The 21732-nt window shown below is 51.5% G+C and overlaps 9 protein-coding genes across 10 annotated transcripts; 3 read left to right on the forward strand and 6 right to left on the reverse strand.

Moving 5' to 3' along the window:
• Nucleotides 1–1348, forward strand: PV05_02149. 2 transcript variants are annotated; one of them, XM_013467231.1, is made up of 3 exons: nt 1–66; nt 119–163; nt 221–1348. In XM_013467231.1, the coding sequence occupies exons 1-3, from the start codon at nt 64–66 to the stop codon at nt 527–529; spliced, it is 357 nt and encodes a 118-aa protein (XP_013322685.1). In that variant the 5' UTR covers nt 1–63; the 3' UTR covers nt 530–1348. The 2 variants fall into 2 exon arrangements, with proteins under 2 accessions (XP_013322685.1, XP_013322684.1); XM_013467230.1 differs by having other exon boundaries at nt 119–1348.
• On the reverse strand, nt 712–5201 carry PV05_02150 (uncharacterized protein). The gene is made up of 2 exons (XM_013467232.1): nt 3279–5201; nt 712–3229 (listed from the first exon to the last, which is right to left on the reverse strand). Exons 1-2 carry the CDS (start codon nt 4862–4864, stop codon nt 850–852), a joined length of 3966 nt encoding a protein of 1321 aa, XP_013322686.1. The 5' UTR covers nt 4865–5201; the 3' UTR covers nt 712–849.
• A 289-nt stretch (nt 5202–5490) lies between these two features.
• On the forward strand, nt 5491–8143 carry PV05_02151 (uncharacterized protein). The gene has a single exon (XM_013467233.1). It carries the CDS (start codon nt 5628–5630, stop codon nt 7914–7916), a length of 2289 nt encoding a protein of 762 aa, XP_013322687.1. The 5' UTR covers nt 5491–5627; the 3' UTR covers nt 7917–8143.
• Nucleotides 8144–8478: 335 nt separating this feature from the next.
• Nucleotides 8479–9589, reverse strand: PV05_02152 (uncharacterized protein; the record flags this gene model as incomplete). Its single annotated transcript, XM_013467234.1, has 2 exons — nt 8479–9448; nt 9501–9589. 2 exons carry the CDS (start codon nt 9587–9589, stop codon nt 8479–8481), a joined length of 1059 nt encoding a protein of 352 aa, XP_013322688.1.
• A 695-nt stretch (nt 9590–10284) lies between these two features.
• PV05_02153 (methionine-tRNA ligase) lies at nt 10285–12166 on the reverse strand (the record flags this gene model as incomplete). Its single annotated transcript, XM_013467235.1, has 2 exons — nt 10285–11912; nt 11965–12166. 2 exons carry the CDS (start codon nt 12164–12166, stop codon nt 10285–10287), a joined length of 1830 nt encoding a protein of 609 aa, XP_013322689.1.
• Nucleotides 12167–12751: 585 nt separating this feature from the next.
• Nucleotides 12752–13085, reverse strand: PV05_02154 (uncharacterized protein; the record flags this gene model as incomplete). Its single annotated transcript, XM_013467236.1, has 3 exons — nt 12752–12783; nt 12834–12902; nt 12977–13085. 3 exons carry the CDS (start codon nt 13083–13085, stop codon nt 12752–12754), a joined length of 210 nt encoding a protein of 69 aa, XP_013322690.1.
• Nucleotides 13086–13738: 653 nt separating this feature from the next.
• Nucleotides 13739–15727, reverse strand: PV05_02155 (uncharacterized protein; the record flags this gene model as incomplete). The annotated part of the gene is made up of 1 exon (XM_013467237.1): nt 13739–15727. The coding sequence occupies one exon, from the start codon at nt 15725–15727 to the stop codon at nt 13739–13741; it is 1989 nt and encodes a 662-aa protein (XP_013322691.1).
• A 466-nt stretch (nt 15728–16193) lies between these two features.
• PV05_02156 (uncharacterized protein) lies at nt 16194–17562 on the forward strand. Its single transcript, XM_013467238.1, has 3 exons — nt 16194–16565; nt 16621–16651; nt 16704–17562. The coding sequence occupies exons 1-3, from the start codon at nt 16461–16463 to the stop codon at nt 17165–17167; spliced, it is 600 nt and encodes a 199-aa protein (XP_013322692.1). The 5' UTR covers nt 16194–16460; the 3' UTR covers nt 17168–17562.
• PV05_02157 (uncharacterized protein) lies at nt 17518–20823 on the reverse strand. The gene has a single exon (XM_013467239.1). The coding sequence runs from the start codon at nt 20383–20385 to the stop codon at nt 17677–17679; it is 2709 nt and encodes a 902-aa protein (XP_013322693.1). The 5' UTR covers nt 20386–20823; the 3' UTR covers nt 17518–17676.
• Nucleotides 20824–21732: the final 909 nt, after the last annotated feature.

Raw genomic sequence — 21732 nt, forward strand, 5'->3', positions numbered from 1 at the left:
ATATCACCGTCACAACCAAGTCCACATTGATATTCTGGACTGTGAAGCGGAGGGGGCGGCATTATGGTGAGCAACGTGTAGGTTCGCGAGGGCTGTCATAAATGCTAACATTGAACAGGTCTTCATCCTAGGGGTCAATTTTCCTGAGCACCGCTTCCTTTGGGTACACAATCATTGACCGAGCATGTGTGTTCGTTCTGCTAATGTATTCTTCGAACAGCGCGCTCTCGAGACGTTCTTCGGTGTCGGAGCCCATACTCGCGCCCGCATAATGTCTCGATTTCACCTGCATGATACGATCAAAGTGGGCGATTTGAGCCAGAATCAAGTCCTAGATCTCACTGCGCATCTGGATTCAATGAAACTCGAAAACCATTTGCGGCGACAGATAAACCAGGATATTCAACGGTTAAGAGATACTGGCACGTACAGAGGAAGACGACATGCTATGAATCTGCCAGTTCGGGGACAGAATACCAGAAGTCAGATAAAGACGGCGCGAGCCCTTAACAGAGTGGAAAGAGTCTAGAGCATTGACCTGCTTCTGGCTATAATCCAGGGAACGCGGCGCTGCAAGAAAATGACTTGCATTTCGAAGCACCAGCTCGGAGGCTGACGATACCAACTTGTACGAATATCATTAGATTTGCGTGGCCGCGGCCGGAAGACCTTTGCAGAAAGCCCCCTGCTCAGCTAAGACCAAGGAATGGAGCTGGATTCGAGCAGACGTACAGGATTTGCTCTGGGTACGCTGTATATTTTACGCACCTAAAGGATCTGATCCCAATGCACGGCGCCAGACTCGGATATTTTGCTACAAACTGTTCAATCAATGTCCCAATGGTCAGCTCACAAATTCGTCGTGACGGTCATGCTGTTACTGTGCACCAGCAAAGTCGGTGGTAATCCGCCAACCAAGACTTCCAAATCACTAATATAGCCCAGGCTGTCAGCCTCACTCTTGTACATACCGTCCACCGGGGCTGGCAGCGTCGTGAATATGACGGCCGTGTCCTCGCTGTTTTGTGACGTCAATTCGTTCAATATCAAATGCTGTGCCCGGCTTGGGAGGTCGTTGAAGGACAAGGGGATCGACGCAGCAGTTGGGAAGCCTGAAGTTGGCCGAGGACCGCTATCCTCTCTTGTCCGTTGATAGATGGAACGACTAGCGGCAACCTCAGCCTCATCCGCCTTCTGCCGTCGAGGGTGCGGATCATCCGCGAACATGATAGAAGGCCCAGCACCCTCCTCACTTGCTACCTTTGTCAACGGAACAGGCGAAGACGTGAAACTAGGCGACACGCCCCGTCTCGAGCTGGAAACGCGTAGGCTGTCTGCTGGTGATCTGGATCGCTGCGGAGGAGCACGACTGTCGGCAAAGCTTGCGGTGCGGCCACGGGGTGTGTCTTCGGCACGGTCAAGAATATCGTCGTCAAATTGCAACATTGGAGCGGGCGAAGATGATAGAGCCTCTTCGTCGTGGTGTTCATGCTTTCTGCCCCTGCGCCTGGATCTTTTCGAGCTTGCAAGACTGCTCTTCTTCGAAGAACTTTTCGCTTTATTCGGAGACCTTAGATCAGCAGAATCCGCCTCTTGATTCGCCGTCCCATCGTCGAAGGAAGCGATCTCCGACTCCTCTTCGTCATCCTCATCTTCGTCACCGTATTCAGATGCATCCGAGGCTTCAGAGTCACTCGGATGAGATGCATGCCGACTAAGCATATCATCATCCAAGCGTGAGGTACGCATGGAAAGACTAACACCAAGGCTAGACAAATCACCAAGCGAGGACCTTTTCCTTGGACGATTGAGGAGCCTTCTCAAGCCTTCGAAACGAACGAGTGAAGCTTCTCTCCTGCCTTGGAAAGATGAACTCGGCCAGACAACGTCATCAGCAAAAGAGAGCACATCAGTAGCACTAACTTCACCGGATTGAGACTGACCACGGAGCTTTTGAAGATCACGCCACCACACCTCGTCTTCCAGGGTCTTCTCGACTTGCTCTCGGTTTTCATCATCCACTTCCTGGCCGTTGACAATGTAGTTATAAGACTTTACACTGCCACATGCGAGCCAGAAGACAAGTACTTCGGCTTCGATTCGGAGATTTTCAAGCAGAGATGTGACTCGGGACCTCTCATCTTCAACATCAGATTCGTACTCAACGAAAACAGCAACTCGAAGTGTATACGCTCGATGCCAAGAAGGCACGGTGTGGAGTATACAACCCAGTTGGAGGATGAGAGTATAAGTGTCGAAATTGTTGGTTAGGACGTTTCGAGATTGACCGTCGGCTTCTGACATGAGTTCAGCTGACATCTGTATCGGCCAAAGGTCAATGTATTTCTTCGTGACCCCTCCGGGGGCTTTCGGCAGCTCCAGATCACCGAAGCCGGCGGCTATAGCCACATTTGTCTTGAGTTTGAGAATCATGTCTTCCAGCACCATGACGTAGCTCTGTACGTCCGTTCGTTTCTCGATGTAGCACGAGTCGGTAGGCAGTTCTCCTCTTAGCAAACTCTTGCTCGTCCGGCGTCTCTTCACAGAACCGTGTTTTCGTTCTGGAGGGGGGCTGGGAACATCCACCAAGGGTTGTTCCGTCCGGAACTGCTGTATATTGTAGAATCCAAAGACAACAATGTTCGGGCGCATGCCACCCAGGCCCGCGGATAGGAATATATTCCGTGCACCCCACTCGATTGAGGGAGAGATGGCGACGTTGACGAACGCTTTGATTTTGGACATATCAATAAACTTGTTCCATGCCGCTTGCTGACGCCGTGCTTCAGGCACAGAATCACCAAAATTCTGGGTCACAATCACATGGCCGATGATAAAGAGTGCTCCCTTCTTGAGTGAGTTGCAGAATTGGATGAGTTTGTAGCCTCTCCTTGGATCGTTGACAAACAGCAGGATCTGTGGACGCCAGAACTTGACGTGCTCTGTTTTCAGGCGTAAGAGGTACTTCCTGACTTGATGATAAATGAGTACTTCTGATATCGAACCCCAAGGCTTTGGTAGTGTGGTGTAATGGATAATGAGAATAAGGATCAGGAGAAGGCAGATGGAGCCTGAAGCCGAAATGCCATCAACAAAAAACATGCTGGCGACGCACAGAATAGCTCCTGCTGCTGCTGTCCACCAGTTGAAATAATGAAAAGACGGTCGAAAATTTGGAGCCGAGCCGATACGTAAGAGAAAGGTCGCTACATTGAGTGCAAAGAATGTCCTGTAGCCTCGTTAGATCCTTTCACACGGCATCTGTTGCGATTACTTACATCAAATAAGTCATTGTTATCAGAGACGCGATCCTATTGATGTCAAGTAGAAGGGTGAGCTGCGCCACGGCAAAAGTGAAGAAAATGGCGTAGAGCGGCTCGTCATGCTTTTTGGTTCCTTGTCCAAAGATGGACAGGCCGGGGAAGACGTTGTCGCGAGCGATGGCCTGGAGTTGTTTGGCTGGTCCAATAATACCCATCAGGACCGAGAAGAAAGTCGTTGCTATCTCCCCCACAAGGATCAGTGCACCCGAAACATTGGTGTCTTGGACTACGTTGACGTTCTTGTAGAATGACTCTCTGGTAATACTCGCTGCCATGGCCAAGATGACCAGGGTATATGAGACGAAGGTAAGGGCGAGGCCAGTCAAAGTACCACGAGGAATAGATCTGCTGGCGTTCTTCAAGTCCCCGGACATGCTAGCTCCCGCAAGTATACCTCCCGTAGCAGGAAATAGGATGCCAAAAAGGTCTTGATAGTTCTCCTTCCCACGTAGTTGACTTCCAGCAGCCTCCTTTGTGAAATGAGGCAGGAGATTCTCCCTGAGAGTCGTAATGCTCAGACCGGTAAATTGGGTGAAATGCTTCTTGGCCACGAAAGGCTGCATGACAATCGTCGACAGCGGAATACTAAACGTGGCCAATAATAGAATAAGCAGGAGAGCGTTGCTTGCACGAGCAAAGATGGTACTGCCAGCCAGACAGATAGCGACGCAAGTCACTACCACGACTGTGCTCCATAGATATGGCCACCAACCGCCTTCCGGAATCGTGTTCGTCCAATCTCCAGATTCGGAGCCAAAGACATAAAGAAGGCAGTCAACGAGACCAACGGCATTCATTCCCGTATTGAAGACGAAGCCGAGGTATGAGACAAGTCCAATTGCTCCACCAAACTCGGGACCTAGAGATCTTGATATCAGATAGTAGGCACCGCCGCCGCGGACAACGCCGTTGGAAGCCACCGCAGAGATGGACATCGTGGTAAGGAGATTGATCAGGTAAGCAGTGGCCAGCATACCGAGCATACCCAGAACACCGCTCTGGCCAAGAATGAAACCAAAGCGTATAAACATCAGAATACTCAAGACATTCAGACTCGTAGGGACAAACACTCCTGAGAAAGTGCCCAATTTATCCGTACTGCCATTCGGTCGCGGGATTTGCCCCTCCTTGGAAGTGGTCGAGTTTTCTGGCTTGTCCGCTGTAAGGTGAGCATATCCAGTAACGGAGTCTTGTGGCATGGAGGCAGAAGAAGCCCCTTGTTCGTTCACCCCATTGGCTGCCTGAGAACTGTGCAGGCTACCGAAAGTTCCGTAAGCCCCAGTCGACGAGGCTGTACGTGGACGGGCGTGCGATGCACTCGAGGTTGTGGAGCGCGCGGTGGCTGGCCTTGAGGCATCGTGAACGGAGCCGTCACGATCTTTTGATGTCTGATCTTGGAGACCTGTTAAAGCAGGAAAGGATGACCTTCTCAATAACTGAGCGGCGTCATCGGTGGCTGTGCGCGCCAGAAATGTAGGACGACTTCGAGTGAGGGTACCTCGTCCTAAAGCTGGCCATTCTTTCCCACCTGTTCCAGCCATGATGTCGACACAGGACAAGCTCGAGACGTAAGTCCATCATCAAGTCATGAGTTGGCCGTCCTCAAAGGTCATCGCGTGTCCATGAACCTGGAAAGAATTGCAGCTGGTCGGAGTACTACTGATCTCCCACTTTGGGATGTAAAGACGTGGGGGTGCTCTGATACTCGGGGACTTTCGTTACGGGCCGTCAACGGTGTTGAATCCAGTTCTGAAGGGTCGAACCACAACTTGAATGGATCCAAATACTAGTCGTCGCCTTGGTGGAATCTATTACGAGATGTGACACGACGTTAAGGGATCTGATGAATAAAAAGTCTGTGAAGGGCTCGAAATTTTCATGTAACTTGGCCCAGAGAATTAGTTAGTGTGGCTCAGTAGCGGCTTCTGGGAGGATGGTCCAATTATCACGGCCTGGATGTCGAAGCCTGTAGATTCTCGCCGATGATGAGGCTACGCCACTGATAGGCCATCATCATCCATGATAGGCCTAGTCAAGCCTAGCGAGCCCAGTCAAGCCCTAGGAACAGGCGGCGAAGCCCGAACCACCGGGACCGCGCAGACTGCGCTATGATGATTGATGGCCATCATTTGCCTTTGTTTCTTTGCGGTAGTACCACACTGTGACTACCCTCGCTACCTGCCCACTGATCATCTGCATTTCTTTATCTGGTTCACTCGGTCATATGTCGCATTCATAGTGCCTTTTCCTTTGTTTCACTGATGCTGCTGTGTAAGCGCTAACGATATCTACTGTAATAAACATATGGCTTCGCCAGAGTCCAGACCTCTGAACATACGATCCAGCAGGAGTCCTTCAAGCACACCCGCAGCAATAGCAGCAGCCTCGCCGAACCCTTCTATACACTCCAGACATGCCTCAATGGCTCGACTCTCCTCTCCTGTACCGTCTCATCGCCTCAACAGTCCCCCGGTCGGCCAGGTTCCTACTCCTCAGCAGATAGCCTCAGACAAGACGGATATTGCACTTCCCAAACTCGATAGTACAGGCTCACTACCAGGGCCTGGCCAGTCCGCTCTCTCTAGCGGTCTCGCTTCTTCTGCAAGAACTCCTCCAAACCTCAGCACAACTCCAAGACAATCATCAGCCAGCGCTGCTGCGGGATTAGGAAGTCATGACAGATTACCAAGAAGCAACTACGGGTCTTTTGGCGACGGTCGGGATATGGCAGGGAGTCCCGTACCAACAGAGAACGCCGAGGTGGTAAAGAGGCATCTGGTCCAGCCGGATCAAGGTTCGGGCAGATATAAGGCGGCTCTGCGAATGGACCTGAACGATCCAGGAGCTGGCTTAGACTATCAAGACTTCTCCAGTCTGCGTTTGCAGGGAGGTGATATGACACGTGCCGTGTACAGATGGGCAGAAGAGCAGGAAGAGAATCAACCAGGCCGCGGAAAGAGGAGTAAGAGTTTCAGTCATGCTCGGCAGGAGCCAGAAAGCGAAGTCTTGGATATCCAGAACATCAAAGTACCCGGTGGTTTCCGTCGGAACTTCATTCGCAGAGCTGCTGAGAGCCCTGATCCATCGGGTCGAATCCTGAACTTGGACGGAACCGCAGAAACTTGGGGCAGACCTTTACCAAATGGAAAAGCAAAGGCCAAGCCACAACTGTTCACGAATAACTTCCTCGAGTTCCTCACGCTGTACGGCCACTTTGCTGGCGAGGAACTCGAGGAAGACGATGAAGTCTTGGAGCCCGACGAGTATTTCTCCTCCGATGCGTGGGAAGGGGCTAGCGACCGAGATCCTGGGGAAGACAGTGCTCTACTCACTCCAGGCACACCGGGACTTCGGAAGAGGAAGCACAAAGAGCGCAGGACCGGTGGGACCAACAGCAGTTTTAACGCCGCACTGCTGCTTCTTAAGTCTTTTGTCGGCACAGGAGTCCTTTTCCTACCTCGAGCCTTCTTGAACGGAGGCATGTTGTTCTCGTCTCTGGTTCTTCTGGTGGTTGCCGCTCTCAGCTTCCATTGTTTCATCCTTCTTGTCAACACGCGGAACGTGATCGAGGCCTCCTTTGGCGACATTGGAGGCGTCCTCTACGGCAAGTGGATGAGGGCGTTGATTCTGTTCTCGATCGTCATCAGTCAGATCGGCTTTGTGTCCGCCTACACTGTCTTCACATCGGAGAATCTGCAAGCTTTCGTCCTGGCGGTCTCAAAGTGCAAGAGCTTCATCGACATCAAGTTCATGATCCTGATGCAACTGATCATCTTTCTACCCTTTAGCTTGATCAGAGAGATTGGCAAACTCGGCTTCACTGCTCTCATAGCCGATGCGTTCATTCTGCTGGGCCTCATCTACCTCTACTACTACGACATTGCGACTATTGTCTTTAATCGTGGTGTTTCGGACATCACGCAGTTCAACCCCTCGACCTGGACCCTATTCATCGGGACGGCCATCTTCACTTTCGAAGGCGTCGGTCTGATCATCCCCATCCAGGAGTCGATGCGGAAACCGCACAAATTCCCCGAAGTCCTCGGAATCGTCATGATCATCATCACAGTCCTTTTCACCTCGATTGGTGCCCTCTCGTACGCCGCTTACGGGTCGAAGACTAGGACCGTGGTTATTCTCAACCTCCCTCAAGACAGCAAGATGGTAAACGCCGTGCAGTTCCTCTATTCACTGGCCATCCTGCTCAGCACGCCCCTCCAGCTCTTCCCGGCCATTCGTATCATGGAGAACGAGCTTTTCACCCGCTCGGGCAAATACAACCCCTACATCAAGTGGCAAAAGAACATTTTCCGGTTCTTTTTGGTATGCGTTTGTGCGCTGATTGCCTGGGGCGGAGCGGGTGACTTGGACAAGTTCGTCGCGCTCGTGGGCAGTTTTGCTTGTATCCCGCTGGTGTACATCTACCCGCCCATGCTGCATTTGAAGGCCGTCGCGAAAGGCCCATGGCAGCGAGGTTTGGATTATGTGGTTTGCGTGTTTGGAGTGGGCTTTTGCGTGTATACAACTGTCCTCACCGTGCAGCAGTGGGCCGCAGGAGGTTCGACTAAGGCTCCTGGATATTGTGATTCTTGAGCTTAAGAATTGCGATAAGCTTGCTCGAGAAACGCATGGTACCAGTAGCTCTTGCGAACATTACCTACTATACGATAAGTTACTCCGTAGTGGCTTGTCACAGTAAGAATGTGCATAGTGGATCGAGTACTCCGTAAGTAGGTAGAACCTAGCCTTCGGAAGAGATCTGTAACAATGAATGACGCATGGTCATGGTCAAGGGCATGATCCCGGCCTGCATAAGATAGCCTGTCAAGCTCTACTTTCATTTGATGAGAGCTCAAAATATCATGCTTATCGTCTACGAGTAATAAGAACGCCCAAGCCGACCGGCCAGACAGTTAATAGCCCGAATATGGAATCCATCTTGGAACACGGTACGATAGTACGATACGGCGAACCCCTGCAGAATTTTCAAGTTCGAGAAGGCAATACAAACTGTTGGCGCGATGAAAAAGGGACAATATCTACGCCGACTAGGCTCATGTGTTGTTACGGTCAGAGACAAAGGCAACGCGATCGATTCCGTGAGAGGGTGACGCTTATGTGCGGTGCGATACTGTCCGTCCAGTCACACTCACACTCACGAACTATTCCACATCTCCGCCAACTCCCTCGCCCTCTCGCCATATCGCGCCTTATACTGTACAAGGGTATCCACAGAAATCTTACTACCACCACAAACGACAATGATGACTTTCTTGTCCTTGTCAAACTCGCGCAAGAAATGCCCAAGTCGATTGTCGTACGCCAGCGCCACGCTGACACCACAGGCTGGCTCAACGATTATCCGCTCGTCGTCCGCCAGGCGCCAGCAAGCCATGGCAGCCTCTGCATCCTCGAGAACAAGGCTTGTCACATTCTTGCGCGCCAATAGGTCGAACGCCTTTTTGCACACCCGAACCACTCCGAGAGACGACGCGATGGAGGTGATTCGCGGGATCGTGACGAGTTCGCCAGCCTTCATCGACTGATGGAGCGAGTCGGCACCTTTTGTCTCGACGGCCAGCACCTGCATATCGCTTCCCCATCCGACTCGGTCCATGCCATCGCTGATGCCAGCCAACATGCCACCTCCTCCAACGGAGCAGATGATAGCGTCCGGCCGTTCACCAGCGGGCATTTGCTGAGACATCTCTTCCACCATGGTCGCAGCGCCTTCCCAGATGGCTTCGTTGTCAAAAGGAGGGACGTAGACCGGGATTTCACCCCTCGCTTCCGCTTGTGGCATCAGGACCTCTTTGAGGTACCCATCGGCCTCTGCGAGTCCGGAGCCGTGGGCAATAACTTCGCTGGCACCATTCGTCTTGAGCTTTTCAATGATGGAGCTCTCGGTGGCTTCTGGCACAACGACCGAGGACGTATAGCCCAAGACGCTGGTCGCCGAGACTGCCGCAAGGCCAGCATTTCCGGCTGAAGCGGCAAAGAAGTGTAGAGGACGTGTGCTGCCAATGGCTTTATGGTAGGCTTCCTCCGTCAACACGAGGTTGCCAATTCCTCGAGATTTGAAGGAAGCCGAAGGCTGGAGATTCTCCAATTTCAAAAATATCCGGCTAGGATTTGGTGTCAGTACTGCTACTATTCAGGTCAGGAAGTATCTTGTACCATCCAGCGGCACGCGACAGGGTAGGAGATTCAATCAATGGCGTCTCGATCCATGGCTTCTTGCTGTTGACCTCACATAGAGAACCCATCTTTAGAGATAGGGTTGAGCCTGGCTGTCAAGCAGGTGGCCAACAAGTCTCTTAAGGAGGATAATGCCAGTCGGAATTTACATATCCCTGGTTCATTCGACACATAAATACCACATGATTGCAACACCTCTGGCATGTTTTTCGTAAAGTGATAACGCTAATGCAGGTACACTATCTCCCGTATTGGCTGGTCGCGCCGTTGTCCGAACGGACTTCGAGGCGAAGCTTTGAATGATTGGTCGGCCCCGAATTTACTTCCTCTCAACACTAAGCCTGATGCACGGGGTGCTAGAACCCTCATCCAGGTGGTTGAATCTTCGATAAGCCGTCCCGAAGCTTGAACAGGACAGGGCACCATTTGGAGACATGTTTCCGGAGAAGGTATGACCAGTCTCATTGGGCAGGCCAAGGGACGCCGTTACATCCCTGGGTGTGTGTGGGGTTCACTGGTGACGATCAGTCCATCTTTCCACGTTGTTGGTTGGGCCATCCCCGAGAATAAGCGACGTTGCCAAAATTTCTGATCCTGAATGCAGCATTATGCGCCCTGTGAATTGAATTCGGCGACGAAAATCTTTAGGATCTGTCGAACCTGCACATGGGTTAAGACGCTCCTGATAGGGACGTTCGGAGAAGGCAATTGACGTGGACTGGTCCTTCGATTTTCGTGATGCATGAAGGGACATAGCCGGAGATCAGTGGTCGGACAAAAGTACTGGGAACAACTGATCCCCAGACTTTCTTTTCTTCTTGTCAGGCTCAGGTTCAGGAGGCAAGCAACCATATGTGAAGTCAGCACGCAGCTGAGCATGCTCAAAAGTTCTTTTCGACTCGGCCACCTCCATGGTGTCGAGGGCAGCTTTCATTTTTTCCGGCATAAACGGCTGCAGAAGGATTGCGATGATCCGTATCGATTCGGTGGTCAAATAGACTCCATAGTGAGCCAGTCGAAGCTCTTTGGGGTTGGTGGCGTCTATGCGTCGCCACAGTGCAGAGTTGTGAAAATACTTGTTCGTATTCCTGATCAACTCGACGATGTGATGCGCTGTCGTCCTTGGATTTGGTTCGTTCATCGCTTTCTCGGTTCTGGCTCTTACAGCTGTCAATTGCCGGCCGAAAGTTTTGATGTTTTCATGGAGTGTTTGCAAGTCTTGGTCAGATTCGTCTAGCTTCTCCTGGGTGAGCAATTCCGAAAAGTCCTCGTCCCCTGCAACAATCCTGACGGACTCACGGACGTTGAATTGCTTGCTCTTGAAGACTCGCTGCAATAGATTGCCGAGCCCATCTCTTAGGACGTGCTTATAAGTCTCTGCGACCCTTGAGTTTTCATACATGGCGTCGTCGACAATGCCGCCGTTGTAAGCCATGTAGAATCTAATGGTGTCGACGCCATACCTGTCCATAGCAAGAAACGGATTAACACCGTTGCCAGCCGACTTCGACATTTTCTCATTGTTCATGGTCCAATGGGCATGAGTGAGGAATTTCCGGGTTACAGGAAGCCCCAAAGCCATGAGAAAAGCGGGCCAATAGATGGTGTGAAAGCGAATGATATCTTTACCAATGACTTGGCAGTTTGGAGGCCAAATCCAGTCCTGATCTTTCGTGCTTTTGGAGGGATATCCTGTCATTGTCAAGTAATTGATCAGGGCATCGAGCCACACATAAATGGTCTGGCTGCCGTCGCCTGGAACCCGAATTCCCCAGGAAAGACGCGATGAGGGCCTTGATATGGAAAGATCAGTGAGCCCACTCTCGATCTCTTTCATGACAAACGCCATCCGTTGCTTAGGGATAATTGCAGTAGGATCTCTTCCATAATATTCAAGCAGTGAATCTCGGAAAGCGGACAATTTGAAATGGTAGTTTGTCTCCGAAGTCCACTCCACGTCTTTTCCCGTCTCTATTGAGACGATCTTTGTATCGCCGGTGGAAGGGTCGAGTATTCTGTGGACCTGCGTCTCTGGGTAGAATGTCTCGTCGCTAACGCAGTACCAGCCCTCATGATTGGCCTCGTAGATATATCCGGCGTGATTCAGCTCGTTCCAGACGTGTTCGACGGCAGCTCTGTGATCAGCGTCGGTGGTACGGATGAATCGATCATAGCTGATGTTGGCAGCATTGCAGAGGGTCTTGAACTGCTCGGCATGGTAGTCGCAGAATAGCTTCACGTCAGTGTTGGCCTTCTGGGCTGCCTTTTGTATTTTCATGCCATGTTCATCAGTACCGGTCAAGAGCGTAGCCTTCTCATCGCCGCATAGCTGGGCCCATCGCTTGAGGATATCAGTGAGGACTAGAGTGTACAGGTGGCCGACATGAGGTGCTGCAGACGGATCATCAGCAGGTGTCAGAGCATAGAAACCTGGGAAGCAAACCGGAGTTGACGTAGAAGATAGGCGAAGTCACATAGTATGGCTTTCTCCTCTCAACGTCCTTTGCCAGAGGAGATTCAACAGCGTCTGCAAAAGCGCGTCTTTGGACAGTTCGATTGATTGGATATGAGCGTGGATAGCTACAGCGTGCGGAAGATCGACATTGCAAGAAGAAGCTGCAAGCACGGTGTTCTAGGGCCAGCATGGCTTACTGTATTTCAGCAGCTATCAAATAATCAAAGAAAACAACCGCAGCAAAGCAGATGGGAATCACGCGCAAGGAAATCGCAGTCACTTCTTTGAAGCTCCAAAAATTTCCCCGCACGATGTTGACTGCAAGGCTGCGCAAGGCTGCAGAAGGCTGACTGTAGTAGTATTACGAGGCCTGCGAACCGCCCACGACTATCTCTACCTCCGAATCCGCCGGATATCGGTCCAAGCTAGGGGCCAGCCCTGGCTTCAACAGTAGCGAACATCGGCATGGGTTTGTGACTGGCATATCTTACACTCAATTCCATCACCTGAGCAGAACCATGCATCCTTCCAGCGTCTGCGTCATGCTCCTCTCTTCTCACTCCTAGCGAAGGTGGTCGTGGTTGCATATGCGACACTCGTATTCCGGGGCTGCGTTCAAAAGTGGTTCGTAGTATACTCTAACGGCGGCTGGAGGTGCTCAGTAGCGATCAGAATCACCTAGATCGCTTGCCCAAAGTCCCCAAGCAGAGCCTCGACACGTCAAGACTCAGTCTTTACCCTCATGTTCGCTTTGACTCGTTCCAGAAGCTCGACCCTAGTCATCTTCGTGTCCGGCTCCAGGTTTCGCTGTCGCAAAGTTAGCATGACAGTCTGCACTCATCCGCGCATCGCCACACGGATCTCGGGCGGTTGAAATACCAGCTTCAACCAGCGTCTCAGTTCTGTCTCGGTCCAATATTCTGGGTCTGGATCTCACACTCAGCACGGTTCAAAGACACCACCGCTCAAGTACGATCGGCTAGAGCGCGGCGTGACATACCACCCTTGGGGTCGCCCTCAGCAGGGAACAGGTCGCCTCCCCACCAGTTCCAGAGCGATGCGACGGTGACAAGGCCTGCAAAGCCTATTGATAATTGCAAAAAGTCCATCGTTAACATTACGGGTCACCAGAGGGTTTGATACGCTGGCTAGAGCCCAAGAGTGCAGACATTGTGTCTGGGAGGAAGAAGAAGGAATCTGGTCAGAATAAGCACGCACCGAAGAAAAGGCGCTAGAGGAAGGTCAGCATTCATTCTGGTTCGTCTTCACCGTGCACCGTGAGAAAATGGACGCGCCGAAGAAGAGACAACGTACCCTGGACTGCAAGGCTCGATCCATTGCAGTGGGCATATTGAGTTGCCTGTCCTCGAATACTCGAGTCTTGGTTCCAAGTCTTGAGATAAGAGCAGAGACAATGTTCGTAAAGTCAAAGGTTGAGCGTAATGATCCGTTCAGCACAAATGCTACTGACTTACGGATAATGGGAATAGAATTGTAAATATCGATACGTCTGGACTCGAGTGAATATGAGAGAATGAGAGATGCCTAGAGGACAGGAGAGAGGAGAGGTGGCGAAATACATCCATTCACTCTCATTGGCTCGCAGGGCACGAGCGACCTACACGTCAGATGTCCTGTGTTATGCTATGGCCACCAGGCCTACCTAGTATGTTATGCCCTCTCGTCGCGCTAATGGAGAAGCCTGGTTCCAGCAGCAACAATCCCATCTCATTTCTGCTCAAAAGGCCGAGATAGACGAAATTCACCATTCCAACCTGTCGTCGCAGACGAGTTGCACATCGAATCTCTCGTTCCCTTTCCATACCTTGCGCGCCGAGTTGCAGCCAGCCACGACCCTGCGCAGGTCGGATACTATGCCACCAGGTCCGCTTGCATATACTGTCGTGGAACCGCGGACCGTGGAATCTACAAAGCCGTTGACAAGAGCTCTCAGATCAGGGTGCCTCGACACAGGACTTTGTTCCAAAGAAGAAGGATGTTGGATCGAGAGGAGTCCAGCACCCGAGTTTGATGAAGTTTTGAACTCATCTGACGAGGATGAATCCGACATCAGTTCCATCTTGTCCTCGACAACATAAGACTTAGATGTAGGTTGCGCCATAGCACTCTCGACATGTGGTCGAGCGTTCTCTCTGGTGACGAAGATGCGAATCTTCAGGTTGTGCGCCGCTCCGGCTCGCTGTAAAAGATCCAGCTCTGGCTTAACCCACATCAAATCATCGTCTCTCCGGATCGCCCAGACGAGCTCAATCCTCCGATCAGGCCGTAGATTCTGCTGTGTCACGATAAATTGCAGAACCGGAAGGACGAAGGTCACCCCAGTTCCACCAGCCACACATAGCACGTTCGTATCCGCCGACTGCTGACTGACGATGGATCCTCCATACGGGCCGGTGAGGATCACCGATGTGGTTGGTGGACTGGTCACAATGGCCTTTCCTGCCTGGACTGAGACTGCAGCCTTAGCAGCGGCCAAATTGGCAAGCCTCTTGGTTTCCCCTTGCTTGGCCCTGAGAACGTACGAGTGTGTTTGGCCTTGAGGCTTGCGCCCAGGCAGACTGCACGGTGTGAAAGGGTGGGCTTGCCAAATACTCAATTCTGGGAAGCATAGGTAAAAATGTTCACCAATCTCCCAAGCATCCTGCGGATGAGCGAAGTCTAGCCGCACCACATCCCCATTAACAGCGTCTGGAAAACGAGTGATCGCAGCACTCGCACTCTTGAAACCCATGTCGGCTTGCGAGAGGTAGTTGTAGTGGAGCAGTGCGGTCCTTACCAGTCGGACACCGCGATCGATCAGCCATACCACAAGTGACGAAATCAGATAGCAATTGAGTTTTGACCAGTGTCCCCAGCATGCGCCAACATAAACCATGGCCAAGACGTAGTGTGACTTGCGGAAGAACTCGTAGCCTGTTCTGCGGATTGCCCACGGTGTACTCGAGACGACTATCACCGTCAGGAGGAACATGGCTATCACTCCCCAGATCATGTACAGTTGCTTTATCCACTCAATTCCGACCGTGGGCTGAGGTTGGTAGAGTCTCATTTCGACGACGCACCAACCAATCGTGTGCAATGCAGACTGCAGGAATATGATGTAGCCTAGCCAGCGGTGTAGAAAGTTGAAATGCTGGTAAGGAACACCGGTTATAAGCGAAAGAAGAGACTCTCGACTGGAGAGCAGGACCGAAAGGGGCGTCAAGGCGTAGGCAAGGACTCCCACACGGTCAGCCCATGGTCCAAGGCCAGTTCGCGTGTTGTAGACTCCCGGCATGTTCTTCACAGGTGTAACCCATTTCTTGTAAGTGATACCGACGAATGTCCAGATAGCAAGATACGCTGTCAAGGTGGCGAGGATGAGGACTTGGAGTCGAGTAGTCCGACCAAAGAGAATTCTGACACTGTCTGGCAAGAAGTGTTGGCGGCTGAATGAGGCAATCGTGCTCTGCAGACGGCCGATTGTACTTTGCTGGTGCTGTGCTGTCGTAAGGACACGCCTTCCCATACCCCAAATAAAGACGATGCCTCCTATCGTTGCCCAAAGAATGCCGCAATAAAGCATACCCAGGTCGTGAGAATGATAGACTGAGTCGAGATAGCTGCACGAGCCTGCATCGTTGGTGCAAGGGACCGCCCTGTCTGCATAGCCCCAATGAGGTTGAAGACTTTTGGCTTCACTCATGTTCTGAATGTGCCGTGGGGCCAGCATGCTTCCCATGAACGACATGTTGGTTTATATGGCTCTGATAATCCGCAAAGATACCAAATGAAACAAATTCAATCCACGGAACCCAGCAGATTCCAGAACCCGAGGTGAGGAACAACTGGATGCTTCTCGGTACAGATCAGGACGGTGGTATGCTGTAAATATGCTTTTGGACCCTATCACTCGGATTGGTGAGACTCTGGCTCGGAGCGTTTCCAAAGGTGGCTCCGCAAGGAGCACTGGGAAAAACATGCTCGCAAAGCTAGCTGAACGTCTGTCCAAGGCGAAAAAGGAGCGTATGAGGCCGGCGGAAGAAGACTGCAGTCTGTCGTTTGCTTCGGGGTCGTTGCCAAGACTGGTGAGCAAATTTCTGGGCCATGTTGAGCACGTTTTCACGCGTAGCTAGCCACCCATCCCTGTCAAAGATGGATAATCCGACTTCTTGGTAGTCAATGACAGCGGTGAGATATCCCATCGTTTGTAAGGTCATTGGTCGTCGCATATCGTCTCCTATAGATCGCGTGGGTTGCGCTCTCCCCAAGATTTGAGGCTGGCCACGTTCTATCATGCCACCAACATTCTCGCTCAAAATGAATTCCCTGACAGTTCAAATAGACACGGTCCGTCCTTCATATATGCCGTGGTTTTCCCTTTCGCAGAGCATTCGGTCCCGGTAGAAGCTCAACTCCTCTGCTGTCTGGCATTTCCGGCACCCATCTTTGAGATTATCTCGGCTAGAAGTAGCCTAAACACCATGTCCATGACCATGTCAACAGTCACGAGCACCGCAGCTGCCGCATCGGCCACCTCATCGGCAATGAGCATGAGTATGGGTGGAAGTTCGTCCTGTAAGATTTCGGTAAGCTAGTCTTCACTGGTCAAGGCATAGGATTTGCCACTGATAGGCCTCGTAGATGCTTTGGAATTGGACGACAATCGATGCGTGTGAGTCCTTGGCTGTTTTATCATCTTGACGCCTGCCGCTCACAAGGCACAGGCTTCCTTTCGCGAAGCTGGCACATTACCAGCAAGGGCATGTTCGCCGCATCATGCATTGGTGTGGTATTCCTCGTGATCAGTCTGGAATTCTTGCGGCGAATTAGTAAAGAGTACGACCTATTAATTCTGCGTCAATTTCAACACAAAATTGCTGCTCAAGATACAAGCAAGGGTCCAAACTGCTCGGCTTCGTGTCAGACAGGATCTCAACTCGTCATGTTTCGAGCTTCGCCACTTCAACAACTGATTCGAGCAGTGATACATGCCGTCACCTTTGGCGTCGCATACATCATCATGCTCTTAGCCATGTATTACAATGGTTACCTTATTATCTGTATCTTTATTGGCGCCGGGCTGGGAAAGTTCCTTTGTGATTGGCCAGCACAGAGGGTACCAGCCGTGGGCTTGGTCGAGGCCCGAAGAGATCATACGGTGGAAGAGCCGACGGTGTGCTGTGGCTAGGTTGTCATGGCACTGATGAGATGAAGGAAGATGCCGGTTGAAGCGAATAAAAGAGGACGATGGAGGCGGTCGGTAGAACTCCGGCAACACAGTGCAGGCGTGAGCGTCTGGCGAGCTGGGTGTCCATGAGGAATACTCAATCATAGAGCCGTCACGAGCTTTGTACTGCAGGCTAACATTGATTATGCTAAGGGCCTGATGCTGACTGGCATCGAGGAGGCCATACGCTGATGATCACTTGGAGCCTTCTCTCTTCTCCACTCAGCGGGATACTAGAATCACTCGAGGACAGATTGTACTTCAAGGGCCATAGCAAATCCATATCATGCCGACCTAGAAGAGGATCTTTTGGATAGCATATTTCAGATAAATAATGGGTATCACATTCAGTATTCTCTCGCTCATGATGGTCGTCATATGTGGTTCTCGTAAGAGATTAATACAAACAGACCACAGCAATGCAGTAGTCCGTCTTTCCCAAAAGCCCTGTCCCGTTCAGGGGTCCCAATTCAAGCAGACACCTGAGAAGCGTCGCTTCTGATGCAGAACTCCACGATCAATTTTTGCAAATCCGTCAGCTTGTATGGCTTGGTCATAAAACCTTCCATACCCGTTCGCGTCGCCCGGTTGATGGCTTCATCGGTGACATCCGCACTCACTGCCAGCACAATCGGCGCAGACATCAAGTCTTGTTTTGACCGATCGGGATTCTGAAACATGGCCAGGATGTGCTCAGTCGCCTCATAACCATCCATCTCAGGCATCCAGAGATCCATCAAAATGACGTCCACGGATTTCTTCTTGCGCTTCCCATTCGAACCATTCTTGTTGCCGGAGTCGTGTAATTCTCTCATGATTCGGACAGCTTCCTTGCCATCAAAAGCTTCGTGGACGTCTTTGTACCCTAATTTGCCGAGCATGTTGACCAGGAGTTTTCGATTGATCTTGTTGTCTTCCGCGACCAAGAAGGTGAGCGGATGCTTCTGGGCCAAGTTCCTGTCATAAGTGTCTTTTCGCAGCGGCATACGGTACGCAGCCGACTTGCTGCGAGGCCCTGAAGCCTCAGCGCCATCTCCGGTAGAGGTGGGTAGTGCCGAAAGTTTCAAGTCATTACACCTCCAAGGAGACGTTCTCCGGCCGTCCTCTTGTTCTGACGATGGTCTGCACCCAATGTCTGGGCTTGGGAAAATCGTGAAGGGGCGAGACAGACTGTTTGAGAACTCCGGTGTCTTACTGCCCGGCGTACCGATACGACTCGAAGCATCACCCGGTTCAAGTGGGATCTTTATCTCAAACTCAGACCCCTGGTGCGGACCGGAAACCTCTGATCCCACAAGCGTGACGTCTCCACCCAGACGTCTGGCTAGACCTTTGGCGACCAGTAGACCAAGTCCCAGCCCCTCTTTCGACCGGGTCAAGGAGTCATCTTCTCGCGAGAACGGTTTGAACAGCTCGGGCTGGAAGTCCTCTGGTATTCCATCGCCAGTATCTCTGACATTGATGGCCAGGTACCGCTGACTGCTCGACAGCCGCACTGAGAGGGTGATGAATCCCTCCTCGGTAAATTTGACAGCGTTGAGGAACACGGCCGATACCAGCTTGGCCAAATCCCGTTCATCAGCAAGCAGAGTCTCGGGCACATCATCAGCCACTGTCCACTCGATCATCCTCTGAGAGATCTGTCCATTGGAATATCGCGACCTGACGGCAATTCTCTCGCCATTGTCGATGGGTTCTCCAATGGCCGAATCTGGCCGGCCGCCGACTCGGAGTGATTCGTGGATAACCATGGGTATCAGGTCCCGGATTTTGCAATTTTTCAATCCAGGCGTAGGAAATGCATCGCTCTCGAGGGACATTTTGGTAGAAGGCGTGTTGAAATCACCAGGGGTAAATCCTTCTGGCACGGGAGTGAAGATAGACGGTATCCGCTCGTCAGAAAGTGTGGTTCTGGGTGTTGAAGAAGGGCCCGAGCGTGATGTTATGCTCTTGGGAGAGACGTCGACATGCGTCGAACGACTCAGCTGTCTAATTTTGGGGGCGTTGCCGAAGTGCCAGGCCGTCGGGCTGCTGCGTCGTCGCTTATAGGAATGGTTGACATGGATGTCGCTGCCTTCTATCAGCCGAGCAGGTCTATAGTCAAAGTAGCCTGCATTGTCTTTGGCGGTGGCCGGTGCCTCGTTGTCGTCCAAAGGGGTGTCTGGAATTTCCATATTCATGTCATATGCGTGAACGACATTGTCTGCGGCTTCTACGGCTCTCTTCGAACTGTCCTGAATGATCTCGATGTTGTCCTTTAAAGTATGAAATACGTGGCGAATAGAAGGATTGGAGAGGCTCTCAATCTGTTCTTGGACCGTTGCGTGCATAACATCCAGCATGCCCACCACACCTTGCATCGGTGTCCTAAGTTCGTGCGACAGGCTTTTGGCATAAGGCTTCAAGGATTGGGTTCTGGAGGTGATGGCCTCTCGTGGGAGGACCTGGGTCGGTCGAGGCATAGTTGTAGACGGAGGCTTAGCAAAACCTTCGCCAGAGACTAGTCGTTGAGTAACCATATCTTCCAATGAGTGAAGGAGCAGCTCAGTGTAATTCCAAGACGTCTCTCGGCGGTCCAGGCCTTCCTGCGTCCACATCATACCAAAGTGTGCAAAACACTTGCCGTCTGAGAAGAGAGGTAGGCCAATATATCCCTCGGCCGGCAAGGGAAGCGCATTTGGGTTATTCGTGATGAAAGAACTCATCTGCTCAGGGATTAAGAAGACCTTGTCGTGCTTCATGTAGCCGCAAGGAGCCCCGCCAGCCAGATACTTGTAGTCTCGATGCATTGCCTTTTGCTGGTCACCATCATTGTAGTAGAAGGCTACTCCTAGGAGGCATGATCCAGCCTCCCCCAGAGGGGGCATCTCCACAGCCGAATTCTGATCATCCGTCAAGATTCTTTTGGCGACGAATCCGTATTGTGCCTGGCATATTTCCGTCATACCCTCCATCAGTCTCCTCCAGAAAGTTTCCGTGTCGGCATCCCTCAGCTCTTGCTTTAAGTTCACCAGCCTTTCAACGGCATTGCTTTCGGAGGGATTGAAATGTCGGCTGATGTTTTCGGCGAACCCTTTTTCTCCGTGTTGTGTAGGAACGCCTGGTTCTAAGCTAGGAAGGCAGAGTGACTGGCGCTCAATGATGCCGGCGACGGGATGATCGCAGGTAGCCTGGGCCATTACCAATTATGATGCTGGTTCCTCCTCCTAATTCTCCAGCAGATTCGGCGTAAAGTCTGTCATGAAAAATGGACCGTTCGCAGGCCACTTCGCGTATTATTTGCTTTTTGTGTTGGTCGCTCGGGCAATAACCAAAGCATTGTCAAAATTCGCAGATCGTCTTGCAATCTACGCCGGACGATGTTGTAGCACCGATGATGGTATCGTAGGTGAGAGCGATCCGGCGAACAGGTGAAAAGGGAGAAATGCGTTGTTAGGATACAAGAAGTGCGGTGAGGAAGCAGCAGGTGGAAGCCGGATATGGAAAGATGGGAGAGGTGGTAGAAGCAAGAAAGCTATTGGCGGAATATGGCAGGAATTTCTTCGGCTAGCCGATACTGAATAGATCGTCAAGGCGAAGGGAGGCGAAGGGTCGACGAGATTAACGATATAGAAATTGTAGATGGCAGCAGTTTGACGTGGTGGAGGGTCTGAAAGAAAGTTAAGAACAAGCGCAAGCGGTGGGGGTTTGCTTACGGACGGTCCCCGGTGCCAATGCGCGAGGCGTAGCGAGTGCAGGCAATCTACTGTCTGTACCACTACTGGTGGGACTACTATAGGGACGGATCAGTCATGCCGAAGAAACCCTCAATTTCACGTGAAGTATACGAGTCACCAGGAGGATTATTGAGGAGGAAAGCCATGGCCATCTTCGACGGAAATCAGAGCCGTCAAGAACAAGGAAGGGGTTTTGGGAGTACGGGACCGTTGGACTGTGTGTCAGGGCGGGAGCGAGACAACTCAATTAGCCATGACGAATAGAATCAAAGACCCTGGCGTGAGAATCAGAAGACTGAGTTAGTCTAATTGCGAGTTGCACAACGCTGCTTGTAGTTTATGGCAATAATGCAACGAAGTCGAGCACAACAGCAAAGTCTTCCTTTCCTTCAGGAAGCAGACAAGATCACGACTAGGGACTAAAGTCTAGACCGGACGATGGAATTGCGAAGCATGACCCAATCACCATTGTCGATTTATTTTAGCACATCTCCCTTGAGCGAACACCGACACGAAGCTATACCACATACGAGGACGACGTAACAACCAGAGATAGACTTTGGTGATCATCGATGCACCTTAAGAAGTGGCTTTCAGGTAAGGAACAACTACCCGATGCCTTTCATTGGACGTGAACTGTACTACTGTAGGTACGAGTACTCAACAGCAAGTGCTTTGGAGGCCTCTGCTCGCCGTACCAGGCTCGTACTACGGAGTATGGACTGTATGCACGGGTGCTGGGTTTGCCAAACATGTAGCGCCAAGGACTCAGGGAACATGACACTTCGTGCGTTTCGGCTCGGCTGGTGT

This window comes from Exophiala xenobiotica (assembly GCF_000835505.1).
Source record: "Exophiala xenobiotica strain CBS 118157 unplaced genomic scaffold supercont1.1, whole genome shotgun sequence".
NCBI classification, from domain to species: Eukaryota; Fungi; Ascomycota; class Eurotiomycetes; order Chaetothyriales; family Herpotrichiellaceae; genus Exophiala; species Exophiala xenobiotica.

Coding starts and splice junctions, on each gene's coding strand:
- PV05_02149 (XM_013467231.1), top strand. Junction 164..220: donor CTGAGCACCGCTTCCTTTGG/GTACACAATCAT, acceptor TTCTTCGAACAG/CGCGCTCTCGAGACGTTCTT.
- PV05_02150 (XM_013467232.1), bottom strand. CDS start 4,864: ATGGCTGGAACAGGTGGGAAAGAATGGCCAGCTTTAGGACGAGGTACC. Junction 3,230..3,278: donor ATAACAATGACTTATTTGAT/GTAAGTAATCGC, acceptor ACGAGGCTACAG/GACATTCTTTGCACTCAATG.
- PV05_02151 (XM_013467233.1), top strand. CDS start 5,628: ATGGCTTCGCCAGAGTCCAGACCTCTGAACATACGATCCAGCAGGAGT.
- PV05_02156 (XM_013467238.1), top strand. CDS start 16,461: ATGTCCATGACCATGTCAACAGTCACGAGCACCGCAGCTGCCGCATCG. Junction 16,566..16,620: donor GTTCGTCCTGTAAGATTTCG/GTAAGCTAGTCT, acceptor TAGGCCTCGTAG/ATGCTTTGGAATTGGACGAC. Junction 16,652..16,703: donor TTGGACGACAATCGATGCGT/GTGAGTCCTTGG, acceptor CACAAGGCACAG/GCTTCCTTTCGCGAAGCTGG.
- PV05_02157 (XM_013467239.1), bottom strand. CDS start 20,385: ATGGCCCAGGCTACCTGCGATCATCCCGTCGCCGGCATCATTGAGCGC.